At 36.8% G+C, this 19623-nt stretch overlaps 1 protein-coding gene across 3 annotated transcripts in view; it reads left to right on the top strand.

Annotated features, from left to right (window-relative positions):
- The window catches only part of FNBP1L (formin binding protein 1 like), a 57914-nt gene that overhangs the window by 34629 nt on the left and 3662 nt on the right, over positions 1 to 19623 (top strand). For 2 of the 3 annotated variants that reach the window (XM_032117782.1, XM_032117781.1), the window contains exons 3-15: positions 1342 to 1395; positions 2892 to 3039; positions 3458 to 3520; positions 4804 to 4908; positions 6101 to 6229; positions 8269 to 8415; positions 9154 to 9357; positions 11665 to 11823; positions 15345 to 15359; positions 17364 to 17473; positions 18083 to 18215; positions 18664 to 18758; positions 19236 to 19384. In XM_032117782.1, coding sequence (XP_031973673.1) covers positions 1342 to 1395; positions 2892 to 3039; positions 3458 to 3520; positions 4804 to 4908; positions 6101 to 6229; positions 8269 to 8415; positions 9154 to 9357; positions 11665 to 11823; positions 15345 to 15359; positions 17364 to 17473; positions 18083 to 18215; positions 18664 to 18758; positions 19236 to 19384 — 1511 coding nt within the window. The remainder of the gene's footprint in view (positions 1 to 1341; positions 1396 to 2891; positions 3040 to 3457; positions 3521 to 4803; positions 4909 to 6100; positions 6230 to 8268; positions 8416 to 9153; positions 9358 to 11664; positions 11824 to 15344; positions 15360 to 17363; positions 17474 to 18082; positions 18216 to 18663; positions 18759 to 19235; positions 19385 to 19623) is intronic. The other variant, XM_032117783.1, reaches the window with a different exon arrangement.

Raw genomic sequence — 19623 nt, 5'->3', positions numbered from 1 at the left:
ATAAGATGAATTTTAGGAATTTCCTATTCATTAATAAGCAGTGAGGAGCAAAGCAGAAATGTAAGGGAAAATGGAACACAGGGAAGTTACTTAGTGAATATTACTATATTTTTCAATTGTGTTTATGCATTTTCCTATCAAAATGTCTGCATTTAATCCATACCAAGTAGAATGTTACAACAGACAGTGGGTTCTGGGGATAGCAAGAAGAGATTCTTGCTGGACCTTCAGTAAGGAGGTTACTATGAAATGTGTAGATAGTTTTTTGAAAGTCAGTGTTTATTCAGTTTCTTAGTGCATATTAATACAAAAAGGACCTGGCTTTCTTATCATGGTTGCATTTTTTTGGTTGTAGTCTCAGAGGGTATGGAAACAGACAAAAGATCCAAGCTTACTATTTGCACACCAGCTCGCTGCTCATATTTTGGTGTATACTTTGTGACTGGACATAATCTCACTATGTGGTCTCTTGTGCCATAGAGATGACTTCCAGATAAATAGATTTGAGAAACTGTACAAGGTTATTTTAAATGAAAGCAGAATTAACACCCTTATTTTAATGGTAAGGTAGTTCACAATTTTAACAACTGAAGTTACAGAGAGACAGTGGGATGAAATACACAAACATGGATGCCAGGTTTTTTCCCCTCCTAGAATCTTCTCTTCTCCATTCCTTTTTTTCCTGCATTCTATGATAAGCAGATTATTTCATATCGATGTTCTCAAAAATTGGGCTGTGATACTCTGTTAAGTGCTGCTCCTGTGGATTGTCTTCTAGAGATTTGCTTAGTTTCTAAAACCCTGATATTTTTGCAATGCTGGTGGTAGGACAAATTGTAAAATTTTTTTCTGAAAAGAGACGTTGCCTCTCTTGTTCTGGACATGTCCTTATTGAAGATTTGGAAATACTGTGGTTAAAATTTTTGACCTGAATCCGCACTCAAAGCTTAATTCAGGCATGGAGTTTGGTGCTTATGGCACAGCACACAGTGTGCACTGTCCGTGTGTTACACAGTGATCATACATTGGCCTTGTCCTCGTCTGCTGCTGCCTTCTGCATGCGTGAAAACGATGTTAAATAAAGAACTCTTCATTTTATATCTAGTCACTGCAATAGAAGTTTTAAAATAGTTACAAATTTTTCTAGGTCAAAGTGACTTAAAACTTTGATAATACCATAGATTCCTGCCTTGTGTTATCTAAAGGACCCTTATAAATTGACAGAGGGAATAGATTTGTTCATAGAACATTAAACAGAAATAATTTGTTCATGCAGTTGTCTGTGTGCGTCTTCTCAAAAGAGACTCTAAAATAGTATCTTTTTTTATTCTTCCTTAATAGAAATCTGGTTAAGAAGTACTGTCCTAAACGTTCACCAAAAGATGAGGAGCCCAGGTAAAAATGTCCATTTCAAGTTCTATGTGTAAAAAGTGAGAACTAACAGTATATGCTGCCCTTTTATGGATTTTTTTTTTTTTTAAGATAAAGTATTTAATTGGTGATGACAATGAAAGAACTGTGCTTGGCTTCTAATAGTTCTGCTGTAATTCTTAAGCATAAAACCTTTATCTACTCCTATTGGTATTTTAATGTAGTAAACGTGGCACATTGTACTTGCTCCCTTCCAAATTAATCTTTAGGTAACTGAAAATTTGAAAGCAGAAGTTTAGCTTGCTGTGTACAGTCTGGTATTTTTTGTTAAAGAAAAGCAAGTGTGTGTCCTTAGGCTTTGGTTTTCTGCTTAGTTTTTCTGTACATTTTTATGACAATACAAATATAGCTGTGCATCTCTATATTGAGACCTGAGTGTACACGAAATTGTCATGTTTTGGGCAAGAAGAGCTCTTAAAATGCTGACTTGCTTTGACTCTGGAGACAGAATAAGTGAATGTCTAATGGTGGAGGAACAATTTGTGCTAAACAACTTTATTTATCAGAAATGTGCTTGTTTTGCTGTCCTTCTCCATAGCCATTTAAAAAAATTATTTGAAAAAGCACAATACTTTTTTTTTTTTTTTTTAGGGGTAAGTCTTAGGAAATAAAAAAAGTGGACAAGTTCCAGGTTGCAGCCAGAGCACATGCTGTGCAGAGTGCCTAAGAATTCACAGTAGGATTTCTTCTAACTCTTTTAACTATGTAAAAATTCTGGACCTCAGGGAATAGGCTTTCCAGTGCTAGAGTGGCATTTGAAATTCCCAAAAGCCAAGCCTATGGAAATGGCAGTATTCCGTAGTTAAAAGAGAGAAAGATGTATATTTTAATGTGGTGCCTGTTTTTTTTTTTTTTCCTTTCTTCCCTTCCACACACACTTTCTACCCTTTGCCCCTCCTCTTCCCCCCTTTTTAGTGCCAGCCATAGTGGCACCTTACTTCCAGCCAAGAGGTGGGCAGGCAAACAGGCAGCTGTCTCCAGAGCTGATAGCAAACTTGTTGTGTAGAACATCCATCGGGATGCATAGGAGTGGGATGATTGGCATGTTCCACCCTCAAGACTACCAAGTACATCATCTCTGCAGCAAGCTCAGCCTCCGAGCCTAGGGACGTATGTATCCGTTCCCAAGCTCAGGCCTCTCACTGGGCAGCTTAGGAGATACCACTATACCACAGGGCTTGCCAGGTAGTATTTTTCTTCTTTCTTTTCCATCCACAAACCCCATATTCTTATAAAATGTATTTGAAGAGACATTGCAACATGTAGTACGTGCTAGGCTTAACATAGGCTTTCCCAGCTTGTGTTTCTACTCTTAACTCAGCATTAAGATAAGGTTTATCGTAAAATGTCTGTGATTTTATTATCTAATCAGGAGTACAGACTATACTGAGAGAAGTGTATTTAAAAAAGCTGTTTAACTTTTTGTGTATGTTTGTTTGTGTGTGTGTGCTTTCTGTCAGGTTTACGTCGTGTATTGCCTTTTTTAACATCCTCAATGAGTTGAATGACTATGCAGGACAACGAGAAGTAGTCGCAGAAGAGATGGGACACAGAGTGTATGGAGAATTGATGAGATATTCTCATGATCTAAAAACTGAGAGAAAAATGGTAATTTTTGTATTTTTAAATTTGAAAATAGGATATCAAAATGTGTGTCTTTTAACGAACTGATGTATTTGTTTACCCATTTTGATGAACATGGCAATACATAGGTTTTGTAATACATTTATAACACACATTTATTCTATAATATAATATATAATATTATATACTATAATACAGTTATTAAACCTAAAAATTAGTATCTTAGGAAGAGAGTGCTCACTAGTGAACTTTTTCTTGCCAGTGTACCCCAGTATCTGTGATACTATTCTTACGTGTTTAGTAATATCTTCCAAAGAGTACAGGTAGCTTGTGGAAGATACTGCACATCATAGGCTGTCAACTAGAGCAGGGACTAATGAATGGATGAATGGTAATAATACTAAAAATACAGGCAAATTTAACTTATTTGTGGTGTTTTTAGCATCTTCAGGAAGGGCGAAAGGCTCAGCAGTATCTGGACATGTGCTGGAAACAGATGGATAATGTGAGTTTGTGTTTGGATTTTATTCCTGTTGAACTTAAATAAGATATACAGTCTGTATATGGAACTGTTTTCATCTGTCTTGCTTAGATTTAATATTTAGCTGTATTACTTAATGTCCAAGTAACTTAGTGACATCCAACATACAGTTCAGTGTATTTACAGTTCCCTGGTTAAAAAAAAATCTCCTGTAAACAGCTTCTGTGTGTATGTTTGAGTGAAGCCTTGGCTTTTATCCAGCATAAAGGAATCTGGTTTTAACATGGGTACAGACTTCGGTTGCTTCTCCTTGGGCTACTAAAAATGACAGTTTATTTATATGAAGATGAAATCTTAAGTCACTGAATTTGTCTTGAGCTTGAGGGCTTGTTACATAAGATATATTCAAGAATACCACTATAGGCTATTGTACTTTCAGGAGGTAGAATTACTATTTAACAGAGAAATGCAGGAAGATATAATTTCTAGGACAGATTATAAGCTTCTTTTTCTTGAAAGAAATGCTTTTAAAGATAGGAGGATATTCAACCAAGTCTGTTCAAGATGCATTCTGATGTTCTGGTTTTCTGTCTTAAAAATTCATTATATCTTTCATTCAGATTATTGTGAAGCAATACTGGAGAGGTGATTTTCTGTTTTATTGTTGTCATCCCAGATGGGTAGGATCTTGCTTCACTGTTATGTCAAAGAGTTTAATTCATCATCAGAGGATCAGAACAGAAGCAGATGTGGTAGTTGTAGATGTTATCACTCTTCACCGAGATAATCTTGAATTCCCAGAGTTCACCTCAGACAAACAGTTTCTTTGTGTGCCTTGCATTTACCTGAGTGCAAAGTCAGTCTTTTAAATGCATTTAGATGCCTTTAAGGGACACACTAACCTCAGCTGCCTGACTTTGCTGTGAAGCAGGAGCTCAGAGACTCAGTTGCACTTTCTTTCTGGAGATGTTAACTTCTGGAGCTGCAAAAATTTTTCCTACAGCAGTTGTCTTGACAGTAGCTGCATATATGGAACATCAGGTATATAGAATACTGTTGTCTGTGCTACCTACAGCTGTGCCACTTGATGTGAATACTGATGATAATTGTAGTGTAGATACATCCTTCAGACTGCCTTCAAAATAATTTGGTTGACCTACTTGCTGTGCTAACAATGTGCTCATTTAAAGATACTTAGTGAATTTAAGATTCCTAAACGGAAGCTTTGATATTTAGAATTCAGAGTTAACATACATAACCAAATGGAAATAGTGGCTGTTGAAGCAGTAAGTTTGTGCCTTTTGTAGAGCAAAAAGAAATTTGAGAGAGAATGCAGAGAGGCAGAGAAGGCACAGCAAAGCTATGAACGACTGGACAATGACACTAATGCGACAAAGGCTGATGTTGAGAAGGTAAGGGCAGTGGCTTTTCTTTATTGTCAATGATATTTCATTTCCATGTAAATCATCAGTACTGAAACAATATTCATTGAATGTATAAAATTTGTGTGTAAAATATGCTTACTTATTATGTGCAAAATCAAAGTTACAGTGTTATGTAAGACAGCACAGGAAAGGAGTATGCTTCAGAATCAGAATGGTTTGGGTTGGAAGGGACCTTGAAGATTCCCTGGCCATGGGCAGGGACAGCTTCCACTGGACCAGGTTGCTCAAACCCCATTCAGCCTGACCTTGAACACTGGCAGGGATGGGGCGTCCACAGCTGCTCTGCTCCAGTGCCTCAGCACCCTCAAAGTGAACAGTTTTTTCCTAATGTCTAATTTAAACTTGCTGGCTGTGAGTTTAAAGTTATTCCCCCTTGTCCTGTCACTACATGCCCTTGTAAAAAGTCCCTCTCCAGCTTTCTTGTAGACCCCTTTTAGGTACTGGAAGGGGCTTTAAGGTGTCCCCAAAGCCTCTGCTTCTCCAGGCTGAAAATCTCCTAACTCTCTCATCCTGTCTTCATAGGAGAGATGCTCCAGCTCTCTGATGATCTTTATGTCTGAACTCTTCCCAGCAGGTCCATTTCCATCCTGTGCTGAGGGTGCTCCAGGTGGGGTCTTAGGAGTGCTGAGCAGAGGGGCAGAGGCAGCTCACTTGACCCACTGGCCACACTGCTTTTGATGGAGCCCAGGGTAGGGTTGGCTTTCTGGGCTGTGAGTGTACATTGCAAGGACCCCCAGGTCGTTCCCCTCAGGGCTGCTCTCAACCCATTCTCTCTGCCTGTGTTAGTGCTTGGGATTGCCCCAACTCACACGCAGGACTTCACGCTTGGCCTTGTTGAAGTTCATGGCAGTCCCTCTGGATGGCTGTGCTGTCTTCCTTAAACAGGCAGCTGTCTGGTATTTGGGATCTTGTGTTTTTTAGGATATGCATTTGAGCAGCCTGGCTAAGGGAACTACAATGGTAATTTCTTTCTCTGTATAAAACAAATGAGGTTTTGGAGTGTCGGTGTATGTGAAATCTTACATTCTTTTATTTCAGTTACAAGGATGTCAGTTTTGATGACTTGTGACCAGTGTTCTTGTATAGTTGATAACATAAGATAATGCTGTGTGTCACTGAAAAGCACCACACCTTTAACCTGATAACACTTTCCTACCAGGCTAAGCAACAGTTAAACCTGCGCACACATATGGCTGATGAAAACAAAAATGAGTATGCTGCACAACTACAGAATTTTAATGGCGAACAGCACAAACACTACTACATTGTCATTCCTCAGATTTACAAGGTAAAATGATTAACAGATAAAGTATGTCTGATCCTTTTCTAAAGAGAAGTAGACTTTAAAATTAAAAACTTGGAAAAATTAATTTTTTTTTATTTTAGTGGATCATTTTATCAAGAAATTACCATAATCTTGAGACAACTTGTGTTTTTTTCATGAGACTGCTTACCATACTAATGCTTAGATTTCTAATGAAAATGCTTGGTTGCATTTTCTTTAAGTTTTTATACTTTATAGACTCTTTGTTTAAATATTTCTGAAAGGATCTGGCAAAATAAACATTTGAGACATCTGGGTGACAGCAAACACTTAATAATTCTGTTAAGGGTTGATCACTGGTTCTCAGGATACTTGTATGTGTGCGTGTATGCTCTGCCTCTGGCAGAGGTGAAGGAAAGAAGGGAGCTAACGGTGACTGTGGTTTAATGGATCTCATGCATGGCTAGCAGAAGATCCAGCACCCTTTCCAGCCCCCAGTTAGTCAGCAGTGTTACCAGCAATCCACAGATCTTTCTAAACAATTAAAAAAGTTAAAGATCAATACTTTGCATCTAAAGTGGGGATTTCTTGAGATGCTTTATGTAACTACTAAGATTTTTTAGCATTCTTTCAAAAACAGGGACTTTGCAAAACTAGAAAACCAGTTTAAAGTAGTTGGGGGTGTCAGGTGAGGAGAGTTCAAAAGTGTGTTGGCATGTACCTTCAGCCATTTGGGAAATAGGAGTGGGAACTGATACTGAGACAGGGAGTGAGGAAATGGAAGGTGAAACATGGGCTTTATTTGTAGGTATACCAACTTAAGTATGTTTGGTATTTTCCAGAAGCACAAGTCAGCTCATATTTTTTTTTAAAATTCCTTACTAGAAGGTCTAGGATTCACAGGAGAAGATTGCTTTGGCTTATTAAAGAATTTTCTAATATTTTAGCTGTTAAGCAGCACTCCAGTAGGTCTGACTTTAACACACTGATCCAAGAACTGGAGTCAGCTCCCAGGACAAACAGGCTGATCATCTTTGTAGCTTGGACCAGCCTTTTGCTTTACTGCCTTTATTTCTCTAGGGTTAAAATCCATTATCATTGTAAGATATTACTCACATTTTTTGAACTCTACAGTAAGAGCAGAAAGGCCTAGTCCTGCTTTCTCTTGGGACTACACTTTTATTACTTCATTGCAAGTATTTGGTAACATTCTATGGGAAAACCTTGGAGAGGGGTTTAGCATGTCTAGGTGGTTTTGTTTTGGAGAGATGAAATTGAATACTGCTTGAGACATCTGCCTTAGTGTAGATACAGGAAAGATCCAACTTCTTAACCAGTTTTTGACAACCTCTTGGTATATATGTTACTGATTTTTGGTTTTGTGGGTTTTTTTCTGCATTCAGGTGAAAGGTCCAGGGCTATTATCTTAATAATATTTTTCTTTAATTTATTCTTTTTTGTTCTGTTCCAGTAAACTGTTATTGCAAATCTTATGTAATGATGTTCTTATCTTTATTTTCTTGCACACTTCTAAAGGAAATGGTTTGTATTTAAAATCAGAGTGTCTAAACTGCTGATAATTTTATTTTTTCTTATTTTTCCTATTTTTTTAATCATTGGTATTTCTTGGAAGGTATAAAAATAAAAGCAAGATGGAGATCTTTATGACCAGAGAGGAATTACTTGGAACTAGAAGGAGAGTGAGGAGATGTAGAAATCAGTAAAATTTATTCACTGTGGTTTTCATTTTTGCATGAAACAAAGACTTCAAACACTTGCCTGTAAACACTGTACATGTGCTTTATAAAAGAAGGGAAAGAAAGTCCAGTCCTTTACATAATTTTTAGAAACCAAAGAGCATAAACTCTTCAGAACTATTGTTCTGGGCGTCTTAAGTCTATGTCTGAAAGGATTTTTAAGTTCTGTTTTGTTAAGCAAATAAAAATACTGCGAAGGCACAGAAATTCTGTCCCTCACCATGGTGACCATGGTAACTGCATATGTCAGGATCAAGGAGGGAAAAAACCTGTAAATGAAAGCTTTATCTTTCTTTGCTCTTGCAGCAACTTCAAGAAATGGATGAAAGAAGGACTATCAAACTTAGTGAATGTTACAAAGGCTTTGCTGACTCTGAGCGCAAGGTTATTCCAATTATCTCAAAATGCTTAGAAGGGATGATCCTTGCAGCAAAATCAGTTGATGAACATAGAGTAAGTAGAACTGAGTAACTTTTTTTAAATGTATGTGAGCAATTTGACTGATACAGAAGCTGTGGAGAGGGGAAAGACTGCCTTACCTTGTACATTTATCTTTCTGTTGTCAAACATTTGCTTGGAAAGTGTTGTTACTTCGATTTCAGCAGAAGTGATCACGTCTGCACTCTTCCTGCTTTATTGATTTTGTGGGATCTGAATGTCTTTGACACATTCTCACTGGGTGTGCTTTTGGACACATTATTTTGGTTATCCTGAAATATCCTGGAATACCAGTGTGGTCGGTATTTTCCCCTGTATGTGGTATTAAGACATGTAAAGGGTGTTTCGTTAACAAAGTATAGTTCTGTATCCTGTTTGACTGCAGCAGGATTATAGTCCTATTATAGTTTACTGCATCTAGTTTCTTAATTCTGTCTTCATTTCAGTGCCAATGTTGAAAGATTAAAAGGTGGAAAGTAGTTTGGCCCTAAAGCATGTCCTGTTTTGAATTTGTGATAACCGTCAGGAAGTATTTGCTGGAATATTCTGAATAGCAGAGTATGCTTTGCTATGCACTCGTGAACACTGCTGAGATAAAAGAATGTTGTTACCTTAACTTGCTCTGTCCAAAAGTGTGTTTTAAGCTCGCTCTTACTTTCCCATCTCTGCAATTAAATGAAAAATTTGTCTCCCTGTTTTCTCTCTGGTTCTTGATGGGTTTGCTTTTTAAACTCCTTAATGTCCTATGTTTAGGACTCTCAACTAGTGATAGACTGCTTCAAATCTGGTTTTGAACCTCCTGGAGATTTTCCATTTGAAGACTACAGTCAGAATATTTACAGAACTATCTCTGATGGAACCATCAGTACACCAAAGCAAGAGGGAATGAGAATTGATACAAAAACTACAGTCGGCAAGGCTAAAGGAAAGCTGTGGCTATTTGGAAAGAAACCAAAGGTAACAATTGAGAAATTACTATTTGGAAAATTAAGATTTGAACATTTAGAGTACCTGGAAGCAGCAATTTATGTATTTTAAAAAAAAAATCTTCCCCTTGCCTGCCAATGTCTTCTAAAGTATGTGTAAGGAGATCTGAAGGTTTGAGTGCGTTGAGTACTTACCATGTTAAAAATCAAGTTGTCACTGGGGAAGTTTTTCAGTTTTTCTTCTAGTGATTTGTGTCTGGGGACATTTTTAATAGTTATTCGATAAAAGTAGCTTCCCATTACTGTAATGTTTCTAAGATACTGTAAAGACTTTCTGCAGTTGCATAGGAAAGGTGTTAATTGTAAATGTAAACATATGGGGAGGGAGAAAATGCTTTGGAATTGGGCAGACTTCAGATCTGTCTGACACAAAAAGCAACCCCTAGTATTTTATTATACCTGCTGCTAGTTTTCTCTGAAAACATTGAAGTTTATAATATGTCACTGGTAAAACGTACTGTGGGAGCTCCATAAAGGTAAATGTCTTAGAAGAAATATTACTATGAAATAGGGAAAAATACTCCTATGCTCAGGAAAAAATTGAAAGTATAGAAATTACTCCTTTGTTATCTTATGAGTTACAATTAACAATTTCTATGCAAGATGCCTTCATGGATCAACAAAAAAGGTTGTCAATACATGCATTACCTATATAAATGAATAATGGAATATATACATACTTAAATTTTATGCTATATCTTTATTTAGTATTGGAGCAAATCAGTGGGCCATTTTAATGATTCCCACAAATTTCTGTGAGGTTATTTTAATGCTCCAAGCCAGTTCTTGTCATTTATTACAGGAAACTGTTCTTAGAGCTTCTTAATGGTAGGACTTATTTTCCACTTGATAGTATTGTGATAAAGTAGGTCTTTACAGAAAGGAAGGATACAGCTGATTCTTTATTCTATCCTCAGTATATTATGTAACTCCAGCTGTATGTTAAAACTGATTGTTTACTTTTCATGCAATATAATTAATGATTCATAACAGTTTAAATGCATTAATAGATGGGCATATATATTGCATTTGTCCACAGAGGTGGGTGAGATTCAGCCTATTCTGAAATTAGATCACAATTGCCAGTTTGACCACAAGACATCTTTCTGAGAGTTTGGAGAGTATGTAAATGTACACTGGTTTCAGTCTGGACCTTGGCATGTACTGTAGTTATAGGAAATCCCTTAGTGTGATGACAGCTGAAACAATCTGACAAGGCTTGCCCTACTCTTTCTTCTCCCCAGTTCACTCACTTTGTGTGTAGCATTCAGGGAGTCAGCCTCACTGTTTTCTGTGTGGAGTCACAGGTATACATATGTGTGTACATGCTACATGCATCCCTTCCTTAAGGACCTGGATGAAATGAAAGATTTTGTCCCTGTTTTTTACCTGTTTTTGAGGAGGATGGAGGAGTGTTCTACAAAACAGCAGCTGGGAGCAAAATACTTACTGAAAGATACATATTTAATTCCAAATACTATCCACAGGCTTTAAAATATATTCTTAAATTATCTATTATAAAATTAGCTGGTTTACTACAGCTGGGGTATTCAGGGTGGCCTTTGGGCCCTCATTTAGCTGAAACTATGGCTGGTCTTGACTTGCAGGTATTCCTTTGCCTATTTTTAATGTTGTCAGAGACATAAAAACCTTTTGTAAAGGGAATTAGTTGTGCAGCAGTGGAAACAGTAGGGGAACATTGAACTGGGAAAGAACAGCAGAGGTATGAGAGACAAAAAGTGAGAGAAGCAATTTGAAACAAGGGGTGAAGTTCTTGTAATGATATTAAGAATGCCATGCGGGCTTTGTGTCAGTCCAGCTTTACTACAGAGATTGAAAATACTTTTTCAGTCATTCTCCATAGGTGCACCAAATATTTCTGGTTTGGCTAACCTGGTAGGGTACCTCAATATAGGGGGAAAGGGGAAGTAGTGAGCAGGAATGCTTGAGCTTCCAGAATGACTGTAACTAAATTGGCAATAGCAGAGCTCTGTTTTAAGAAAAGAGGCAGGGAACTTTGGGATCTTGTTAGGATCTTGTGGCAGTGTTGAGTCTAAGCTTTTTTGAATATTCCTTCATTGTCTGCAGCAACCTGTAACTGAAGATTAGTTCATGACAGAAACCTTTTAAACCCAATACAGTTATAGTATGAATGTGTCTGGAACGTTACAAGCTGTTTCTGTGTTGGATGGAAATTTTATTTTGTAAGACAGAATTTTCATTTTAAAATCACTTTGAACATTTGGCTTATTTATTGCTTTCTTTATTTCCACATTAGCCACAATCCCCACCCCTAACCCCTACTAGTTTATACACATCCAGTACTCCTAATGGGTCCCAGTATCCCATATTCTCCATTGAACCAGTGCATTATTGCATGAGTGACATAAAAACAGGGAAGCCCAGAATTCCTTCTTTCAGAAGCCTCAAAAGAGGGGTAAGTTTGATAACAAGTTGAAATGCATGATGGGCTATGAGCAGTGTGCTTGTGATGTGGCTTTTCTGATGCTCTTCACCCTCATTATAAGGCTTACTTGGCTAAAAGTAACACTTCAGCTATAAGGTCACTTCTAGGGTCCTTTTTTCATACTATACAGAAGTTACCAACCAGATTAAAAATAAAATAAAGTAGAAATATTCTTTATCACATTTGAAATGCTCATGCCTAAAAGAAAGGTGTTATAAAGAGGGTGCTCAGCATGTGTTTGATACCTTTCTTCATTGTTGTTCACATTCACAAATGTTTTCCTACCATCATGTAACATATTTTTACAGTAATTTATCATTGGATATACAGTTACCACAAAAATCATCTGGCAGATCAGATGTCTTATTTGCTGACTTTGAACTGAAAATAGTAAAAGTTGATTATGAGGCACTGAACTAAAAGGGGAGAATTTAATTTCTTTTGTACATCAAATGCTATAGTTTATGGTGATTGCAGATTTTGAAATACTGAATTTTTCAAACATTAAAATTTTAATGCATTTTCTGATTAATTAGTCACTCTTGTTTGTCCTAGGTTCTTTTGGGTAAAATTATTGAAAAAATTACTACCAAATGGCACTGAGACTTCTCAATTAATTTACTAATACAGTGGCATATTCTGCAAATAGAATTTATCTGGAAGTCAGTAGAAGGGAAATACTAAGTGGTTTCCTAGCAACATTCATGGCACTAGTGATAAATGTACTGGCACTTTCCTGTTATATCAGAAAAGTGTAGACTGCCCAGTTTATGTATGTTTAGTGACACTATTGATCCAAATAATAAGGTAATTGGATGCATTTGATTACATATAATTAATAATTTTTTGGTATTTCAAGACAATATTGACTTGCTGTTTCATGTGCATCAGGAATGGTTGACTCTTGTTGACGTAATGTGGAGATCAAGGTACAAGTGTTCTATTGCAGTAAAGTTACAATTTAGGGGCACCCTTGTTGTCATTCTGAAACAGAATGAGTTACAGCTAAAACTTTATTTATCTTTAAGTCATGTTGTGGCACCTAATTTCAGGCCCCCAGATACCTTGGAAATAACCTTTCTAGCACTGCCATTTTTTAGAAGATTCTTGTAGTCCTCTAAGTCTATATGGAGGACAGCTTCTCCTCTCCTGTCTGAGTCATTATATCATAATTTGGTCTGGTCATGAAGCTAATGTTTCTTCTTTAGCAAGCACTCAGTGAGGAACTACCTGGATTAGGTGGTTGTTGAAATGGCACAGGCCTTGATTACGCCGCGATTTTGTTGATCACTAAATGTTTTGACTCCTGGCTTACAAATCATCACCTTGTAGGACCATTACTTCTAGAACCTCTTTCTGAAGCAAAAGATCATCTCCTAACAACTACAGAATGCTAATGGAAAATGAAACCATATCTTTATTTGACTTTTAAAATATATTGTTCGTGTTGTAAAATTGAATTAATTTAATACATTCTTTAAATATTTTAAATTTAATAATTCTTTAACATTAGGAAGCATCACTAATATCCTACAGATCTAGATTAACTCAAGCATGCCAAATTATTAAAGAGTTAATCTCTGTAAAATCTTCAAGATGAACATTTAATTTTTTATATTTTGAATTTCCTTGCAAGCATTTTAACAGACACCACATTATTGCATATTTTTAAAGTCTTTTCAACTTAAATGTATACTGGACTACTAATGGATTTTTTTTTTTTTAATCTCATTGATCAGTATTACTTTTATAATATACCTTGGTTAAATGCTTAATATTTGCTAGTATGTGAAGCTGTTTCCCGTGTGTTTTGTCCCTGAAAAATGATGTCCAAGTGGTACTGACATGCAGAACTACTGAATCATAGAATCATAGAAAGGTTTGGTTTGGAAGGGACCTCAAAGATCATCTTGTTCCAACCCCCTGCCATGGGCAGGACACCTTCCACTAGACCAGGCTGCTCAGAGCCCTGTCCAGCCTGGCCTTGAACCTGCCAGGGATGGGGCATCCACAGCTGCTCTGGGCAACTGTTCCAGTGCCTCACCACCCTCTGAATATAGAATTTTTTCCTAACATCTAATCTAAATCTATCTTCTTTTAGTTTAAAAATGTTTCCCTTTGTTCTATCACTATCTGCCCATGTAAAATGGTATTTAATTTGCTCCTGCTCCTACCAGGCTTTATCCATGAGTTGGCATGTATCAGGCAGTGAAGCATACTGGTCATTTTGTTTAACATGCCCTGTACAAGATTTCACTCAAGGCACTGGAGATCACAAGACCAGTCTCCCTCCACTCTGTGCTTCATGCAGTACATTTTCCTATCGTGATGTAGAGCAAGAGCAGCAAACAGCAGCTGTAGAGTAGGTTATTGAAAGAAGGTGTAAGCAAGTGTAACTGGCTGTATTAGTGCTGCTATGTGCTGCTGCTTCTCCTTTGAAATCTTAACAATTGCAGACAGTGTTAGTGCCTGTGAGAGGTCTGTGTTTGATGCCACTTGGTATATAAAGTAGCTGCATTGTCAGCAGCGATCTGTAAACCTTAACAGTGTTTTCTTGGAAGACTCTTTCTGAAGGGAACAGGATGTCATGTGTTTATGTCATCTTGCATCTCTGGACTTTGAGCTTCCTACCAAAGTATCATTTGTGAAGGTGCTTTACTTCCATCATTGCAAGAAATTCTAATTTTGTGTGTGTGCCCCAAGCAACAGCCTTAACAATTGCTCAGGATCAAAAGTGAAGTTGAGATATCTGTCTTCTAAGGTGCTTGGTGTTCCTCTGGAAAGGGTTGTCCAAGTCATTGAAAGAATGGTAGATCTTCAAAATGCCGTCAGTGTTCAACCCAAGATTCAACTCCTGGCACCCATATTTTATTTGCTTCTTCTAAGGATAAAGTCTTTACTCTTTAAATGTCTTCATTTTTAGCTGGACAAAAACAATTTTAGGTAACAATGACCAATGCTGTTTTCAGAAAGTAAAACTACTTACTTCTAGACTTGAAAAATATCTTTATTTATTCTAGATCTACTGTGATAATAAAGTAAATACATTGTAAAAATTACATTTGCAAGAGTGATCATAGTGGATTTTGAGCTATGATTAACAAATTATTCGTATATGGCTGATCAGTCCATCATCATCAAATTCTGCTATTTTGTGCAATGTTGGCTGTGTGTGTGTTTCTTTTCCTACAATAGAAGGCTCTTTAGCCCTTTATTCAGAACACTAAAATTCAAAAGTAGTTTAATGAAGTTGTGTATTAGAATTTTGTAAGTTAAAGTACCCATTATCACCTAGTATTTTTTAAATCAGTAATTCTTAAAGCAATTCTTTTATTGTGCTTATAGTTAAAAGGTTTTTTTTTCTATAAATGAAAATGTCGATCCTTAAGTAATATTTTAAAAATACATTTTTAGGCATTAGTCATTTTTGTAACTGGTCATTGCATGTAAATAATTTCCCGTTTCTTTTTGTTTTCAAATGAACTGTGCAGTGGTCGGTGAAGATGGTAAGCCCGTGTGCTGATCTGTCTGCTGTACTTCTGCTAAGATAGCATGAAAGTAATCTTTTGAAAGTGTTTCCATATCATAACTGCTTTAAGTCAGGTGCTGAAATACATCTTCAGATTTTCCACTCATATGCACAGTCTTCTTAATCATCCATGCTTAATGTAAGGCAATTAGACTTATAATCTGGCTGCAACTAAATCTGCAATTTTGGAATTTTAGAGTTGACCAGTATTCACAAGTTGGTCATGATGGAAATATTTGGTGATTTTTCTTTGTCAGGAAAATTGGCATAAAATATGTATATGAAAAGATCATAAAATTTGTGTAAAGAAGAAATATTGAATACTGCACTCCTTTGAATTGGAAGAAAAATTTGCAGGGAAGAACCTTTATGCTTAGAAATATAGGAAGCTGTTACATTAAATAAAACCACACCTTAATCAATATTGTTTTGCAGAGTAAATCAGTAAAAATTCACAAAAAGACCTCTGTTCTTCTGATTCATCTTAGAGGATACTCTGGTTTAAACTGTAAGGAAGAATGATAGAGAGGACGTGATTGTATTTTTGCTTCTTTGTAGTGTATTACACTTAACAGTTGTTTTCTTGGATGACTCCTTCTGAAGAGAACAGGAAGTTTATGTCATTTTGCATTTCTGGACTTGGAGAGTATACACAGTGTGTATTCTTCTTCCTCCAGAAAGAAACACTTGTTTTATTTTGGAAACATCATATCTCGATTTTCCTTCTTCTAGGATATCTTGTATTCCCTTCTTAAAAAGCAGTGAGAGTGATTTTACAAGTGCAAAAGAAGTTGAGGGGGGTAAGAAGTTCTTTGGGGGGGATATTGGAAACTTGGCACCTGAGCTCAAGGCTTGTGTCAAAATCTCAACAGTCAAGTTTCTGTAAACTTTCTTCTTGACAAAAGAAGTGCTGGCCAGTTTGGTTTGCCACCATAGAAGGTTACTGTAATGGCAGGTGGGTTTCTTGTGTTAAAACCAACTTCCTTAGGCAACTGGGAACACAAAAAACCCCAACCTTTTGTGATTAAGACATGTACCATATTTCCTTGTTAACACTGTCAGTGTCTGTCACCCTGAGAGGAAGAGTTTTCACAACAAAGTTGCAAGATGCATTAAAATCTCTTCCCATGCATTTTATACCCAGGCCCTTCTATCCTGCTTATCATAATCTTTGCACAAGTTTGCAATCAAGTTTGCAGGTTTGGGTTCATAACAATAGGTGGTCTTAAATTGGCTGGATTGGAATTTTTTTAAAGGTTTCGGAAGTAAAAGGTTTTTTTTCCTTCCCTGAAGTTCTTTGGTTGTTGGGGTGGGTTTTTTTTTTGTAAGCAAGGTGACTTGGAATATTTGAGCAAGTTTTGAGTCAGATAAACAAATTTAAGTAAAAATTTTGCTATTACAAAGGCTTTTTCTAATGCTCTGTGAACTAGTTTTACTTGAGGTAAAATCCATCAGAAGTTTTAAAGTTTTAGTATGTTTTCTAGGATTGCTGAAGTTCTGGAAGAGCACTGTAATAGTGCTTTGGAATGAAGATCCAAAATATAGTATTTTCCTTTTGATACCATCCAAATGACCGCAGAACACACTCCAGAGAAAGAAACAATTTTATACATATATACACATCTCATTATTATATACACATCTTAGATTTTTGTTCTGACTCAAATAATTGTCCTTTCTAAATCTTCTTTAAGTGCAGTGGATGTAAGAGGTACATGACTTCAGAAAAATAAAGTCTAGAAATTTTGAATTACCTCTGTGAGCCAGCTGCTACAGAAGGCAGAAAGCCCTTTGACTGAATGACTACACTGGCAGCAAGAACATGCATTTATTCTGTGCGGTCTTTTGTAGAGCTGTCTGTCAAGTAGAGTTTTTAAGAAGGTCCATCCTGCTTCCAGTGAACACTGTCCATGTGTGGGTATGTCAGTTCAGCTGCCCAGACCTGTGCATGCAGCTTGTTTCATAGTATTTCTGCTTGCAGGGCCCTGCACTAGAAGACTTCAGCCATCTCCCTCCAGAACAAAGACGCAAGAAACTGCAGCAGAGAATCGATGAACTTAACAGAGAACTACAGAAGGAAACAGACCAAAAGTGAGTGCATTTTTTTTTTTGGACTTCTGTCATGGTTTTCTCTCTGGTTCTTTTGACGTCTTCTACCTAAGCCAACAGTGCTCAAGAGCTAGGAGACAATGCGCTAGGCCAGGCTATTGAAAAGCATTTTTAAATTCATAGTTTTGATTCTAATACTGCATAGGGAACATTGGCTCTAAAATCACACATTAAAAAAATGTGTGGGTCTGTTGAGCAAGACAGCTGCAACTTTGTGCTTTAAGAACAGAACATGACTAATATTTAGGAAATTGTTATTTAATTATTTTATTTTTAAATTTTTTAAAAATTATGTTATTTTTTATTGTTATTTAATATATTTAGGAAATATAACAAACAGTATGGGAAACAGTACTGGATAGATAAGAGTCAGCAGCTGGTGTCCTTGTGTACCTGTGGACAACACAAGAAAGGAAGGCAGAGTGCTAAGAGGACAGAGTGGGAGAAGGATTTAGGCGTGGTGTAAAGACCAGTAGTTCCTCATTGCTGTGCTTGGTATCTAATCACAGTTCAGGATCTCATACACGTTATTTTAGCTTTAATGAATCAATACTGGTATAGTAATTATTGTTGTGTTTTGTATGTTTTTAGAGATGCCCTCATCAAGATGAAGGATGTTTATGAAAAAAATCCGCAGATGGGTGATCCGAGCAGTTTGCAACCAAAATTAACTGAGACTATGAGCAACATGGACCGTCTTCGGATGGAAATACACAAGAATGAGGTTAGATTCTAAAACAGTTCCTTGGAAAATGTCAATGATTGGTACAATTGTACTTTGCCTTACAGATTTTAAATACAGCACCCAGAAAAACTACTTGATTTAAGAAAGTGCTCCTGATACAATTTTTTGTGGGGTGCTGTATTTTCAAGTGTGTTCATCTAGCTAGAATAAGGATTATTAAAGGTGTAAACTGTTCAGAAGAATATATTATTATTCACTTATTCTGAAATTCACATGTAATTATAGATCTTTTCTTTCCTCAACACTAATATGGAGTGTAGGCTAAGCATAAAGGATAGGTTCATGCTTTGTGTGAAGTAATTATGAGACTTGACATCTGACTGCAGTCTGTGTGGTTGTGAACTGTATGCAGTTAAATGCATTTGTTAAATGTGCTGGTTTAGCATCAAGTTTTCTTTGACACCAGTATTTGCCTTTTTTCCCCAAGGCCTGGCTCTCTGAAGTTGAAGGTAAAGTAGCAGCCAGAAGTGACAGGCGGCACAGCAGCGACATCAACCATCTTGTCACCCAGGGCCGAGAGAGGTCACTATTCTGTCTCTACTGCTTTCATATCCTGTGCTAGAGTCTGTACAGCTCTCTGATGATTAACAGCAGTGATGGGTGTTACTTATCCTCCCAAAGTGTATGTCCTTCTCAAGGAAAATCTTAACTGGTTCTGACTTCTAGAGGTCACTTCATGCCATTCTGGTAACATATAAAAATAGTCTAATAGAAACACCTGCTCATTAAATAGCAGTGCCTTTTAAAACTGCCTTATTCCATTGCATAAGGCTCACTAGTTTTCCATGTTCTGTGGAGACAGGTATGTCAAATTTGGTTTTGTAGCAGAATTCAGTCTAAGCTTTTGCTAGATGAGTTTTTTCTGACAGTAATACAAAAACTGCTAACAGGAATTCGAGGACAATGTCCATGACCTGCCCCTTCTGTGATGCATGGATGTTCTGAGTTTTAGAACTAAGGACTCCTCAGAGTCCTCATGCTCCAATCATTGCATTATAGCCCTGAAGGGAGTTACACGGATGATGCCAACCAGGAAGTTCGTGGCCCACCACAGCAACATGCTCATTCCAATGAGTTTGATGATGAGTTTGAAGATGATGATCCATTACCAGCTATAGGACATTGCAAGGCAATATATCCGTTTGATGGTAAGGTTAACAATATGCACTGAGATTCTTTGACTGTAAGGCATGGATGATTTGTTATAAAGAAGACAGGTAAAATGATTTAAAGCAAATTACCTGTTTGAGTAACTTATTGCTTAAAAGATCAGTGAAGATACTTTATAAATTACTTTAATTCATGAGCAGTACTTCTGCTGTTTTAAGATAAATATTAGCTATTGAAAAATATTCAGCCTTACAAATTGGGACGAGGTGTTTTTTCT

Source organism: Corvus moneduloides, chromosome 9 (genome assembly GCF_009650955.1).
Source record: "Corvus moneduloides isolate bCorMon1 chromosome 9, bCorMon1.pri, whole genome shotgun sequence".
In the NCBI taxonomy this organism is placed as follows: domain Eukaryota; kingdom Metazoa; phylum Chordata; class Aves; order Passeriformes; family Corvidae; genus Corvus; species Corvus moneduloides.
The sequence above is the reverse complement of the archived record's forward strand: the minus strand, read 5'-3'. Positions and strand labels throughout refer to the sequence as shown.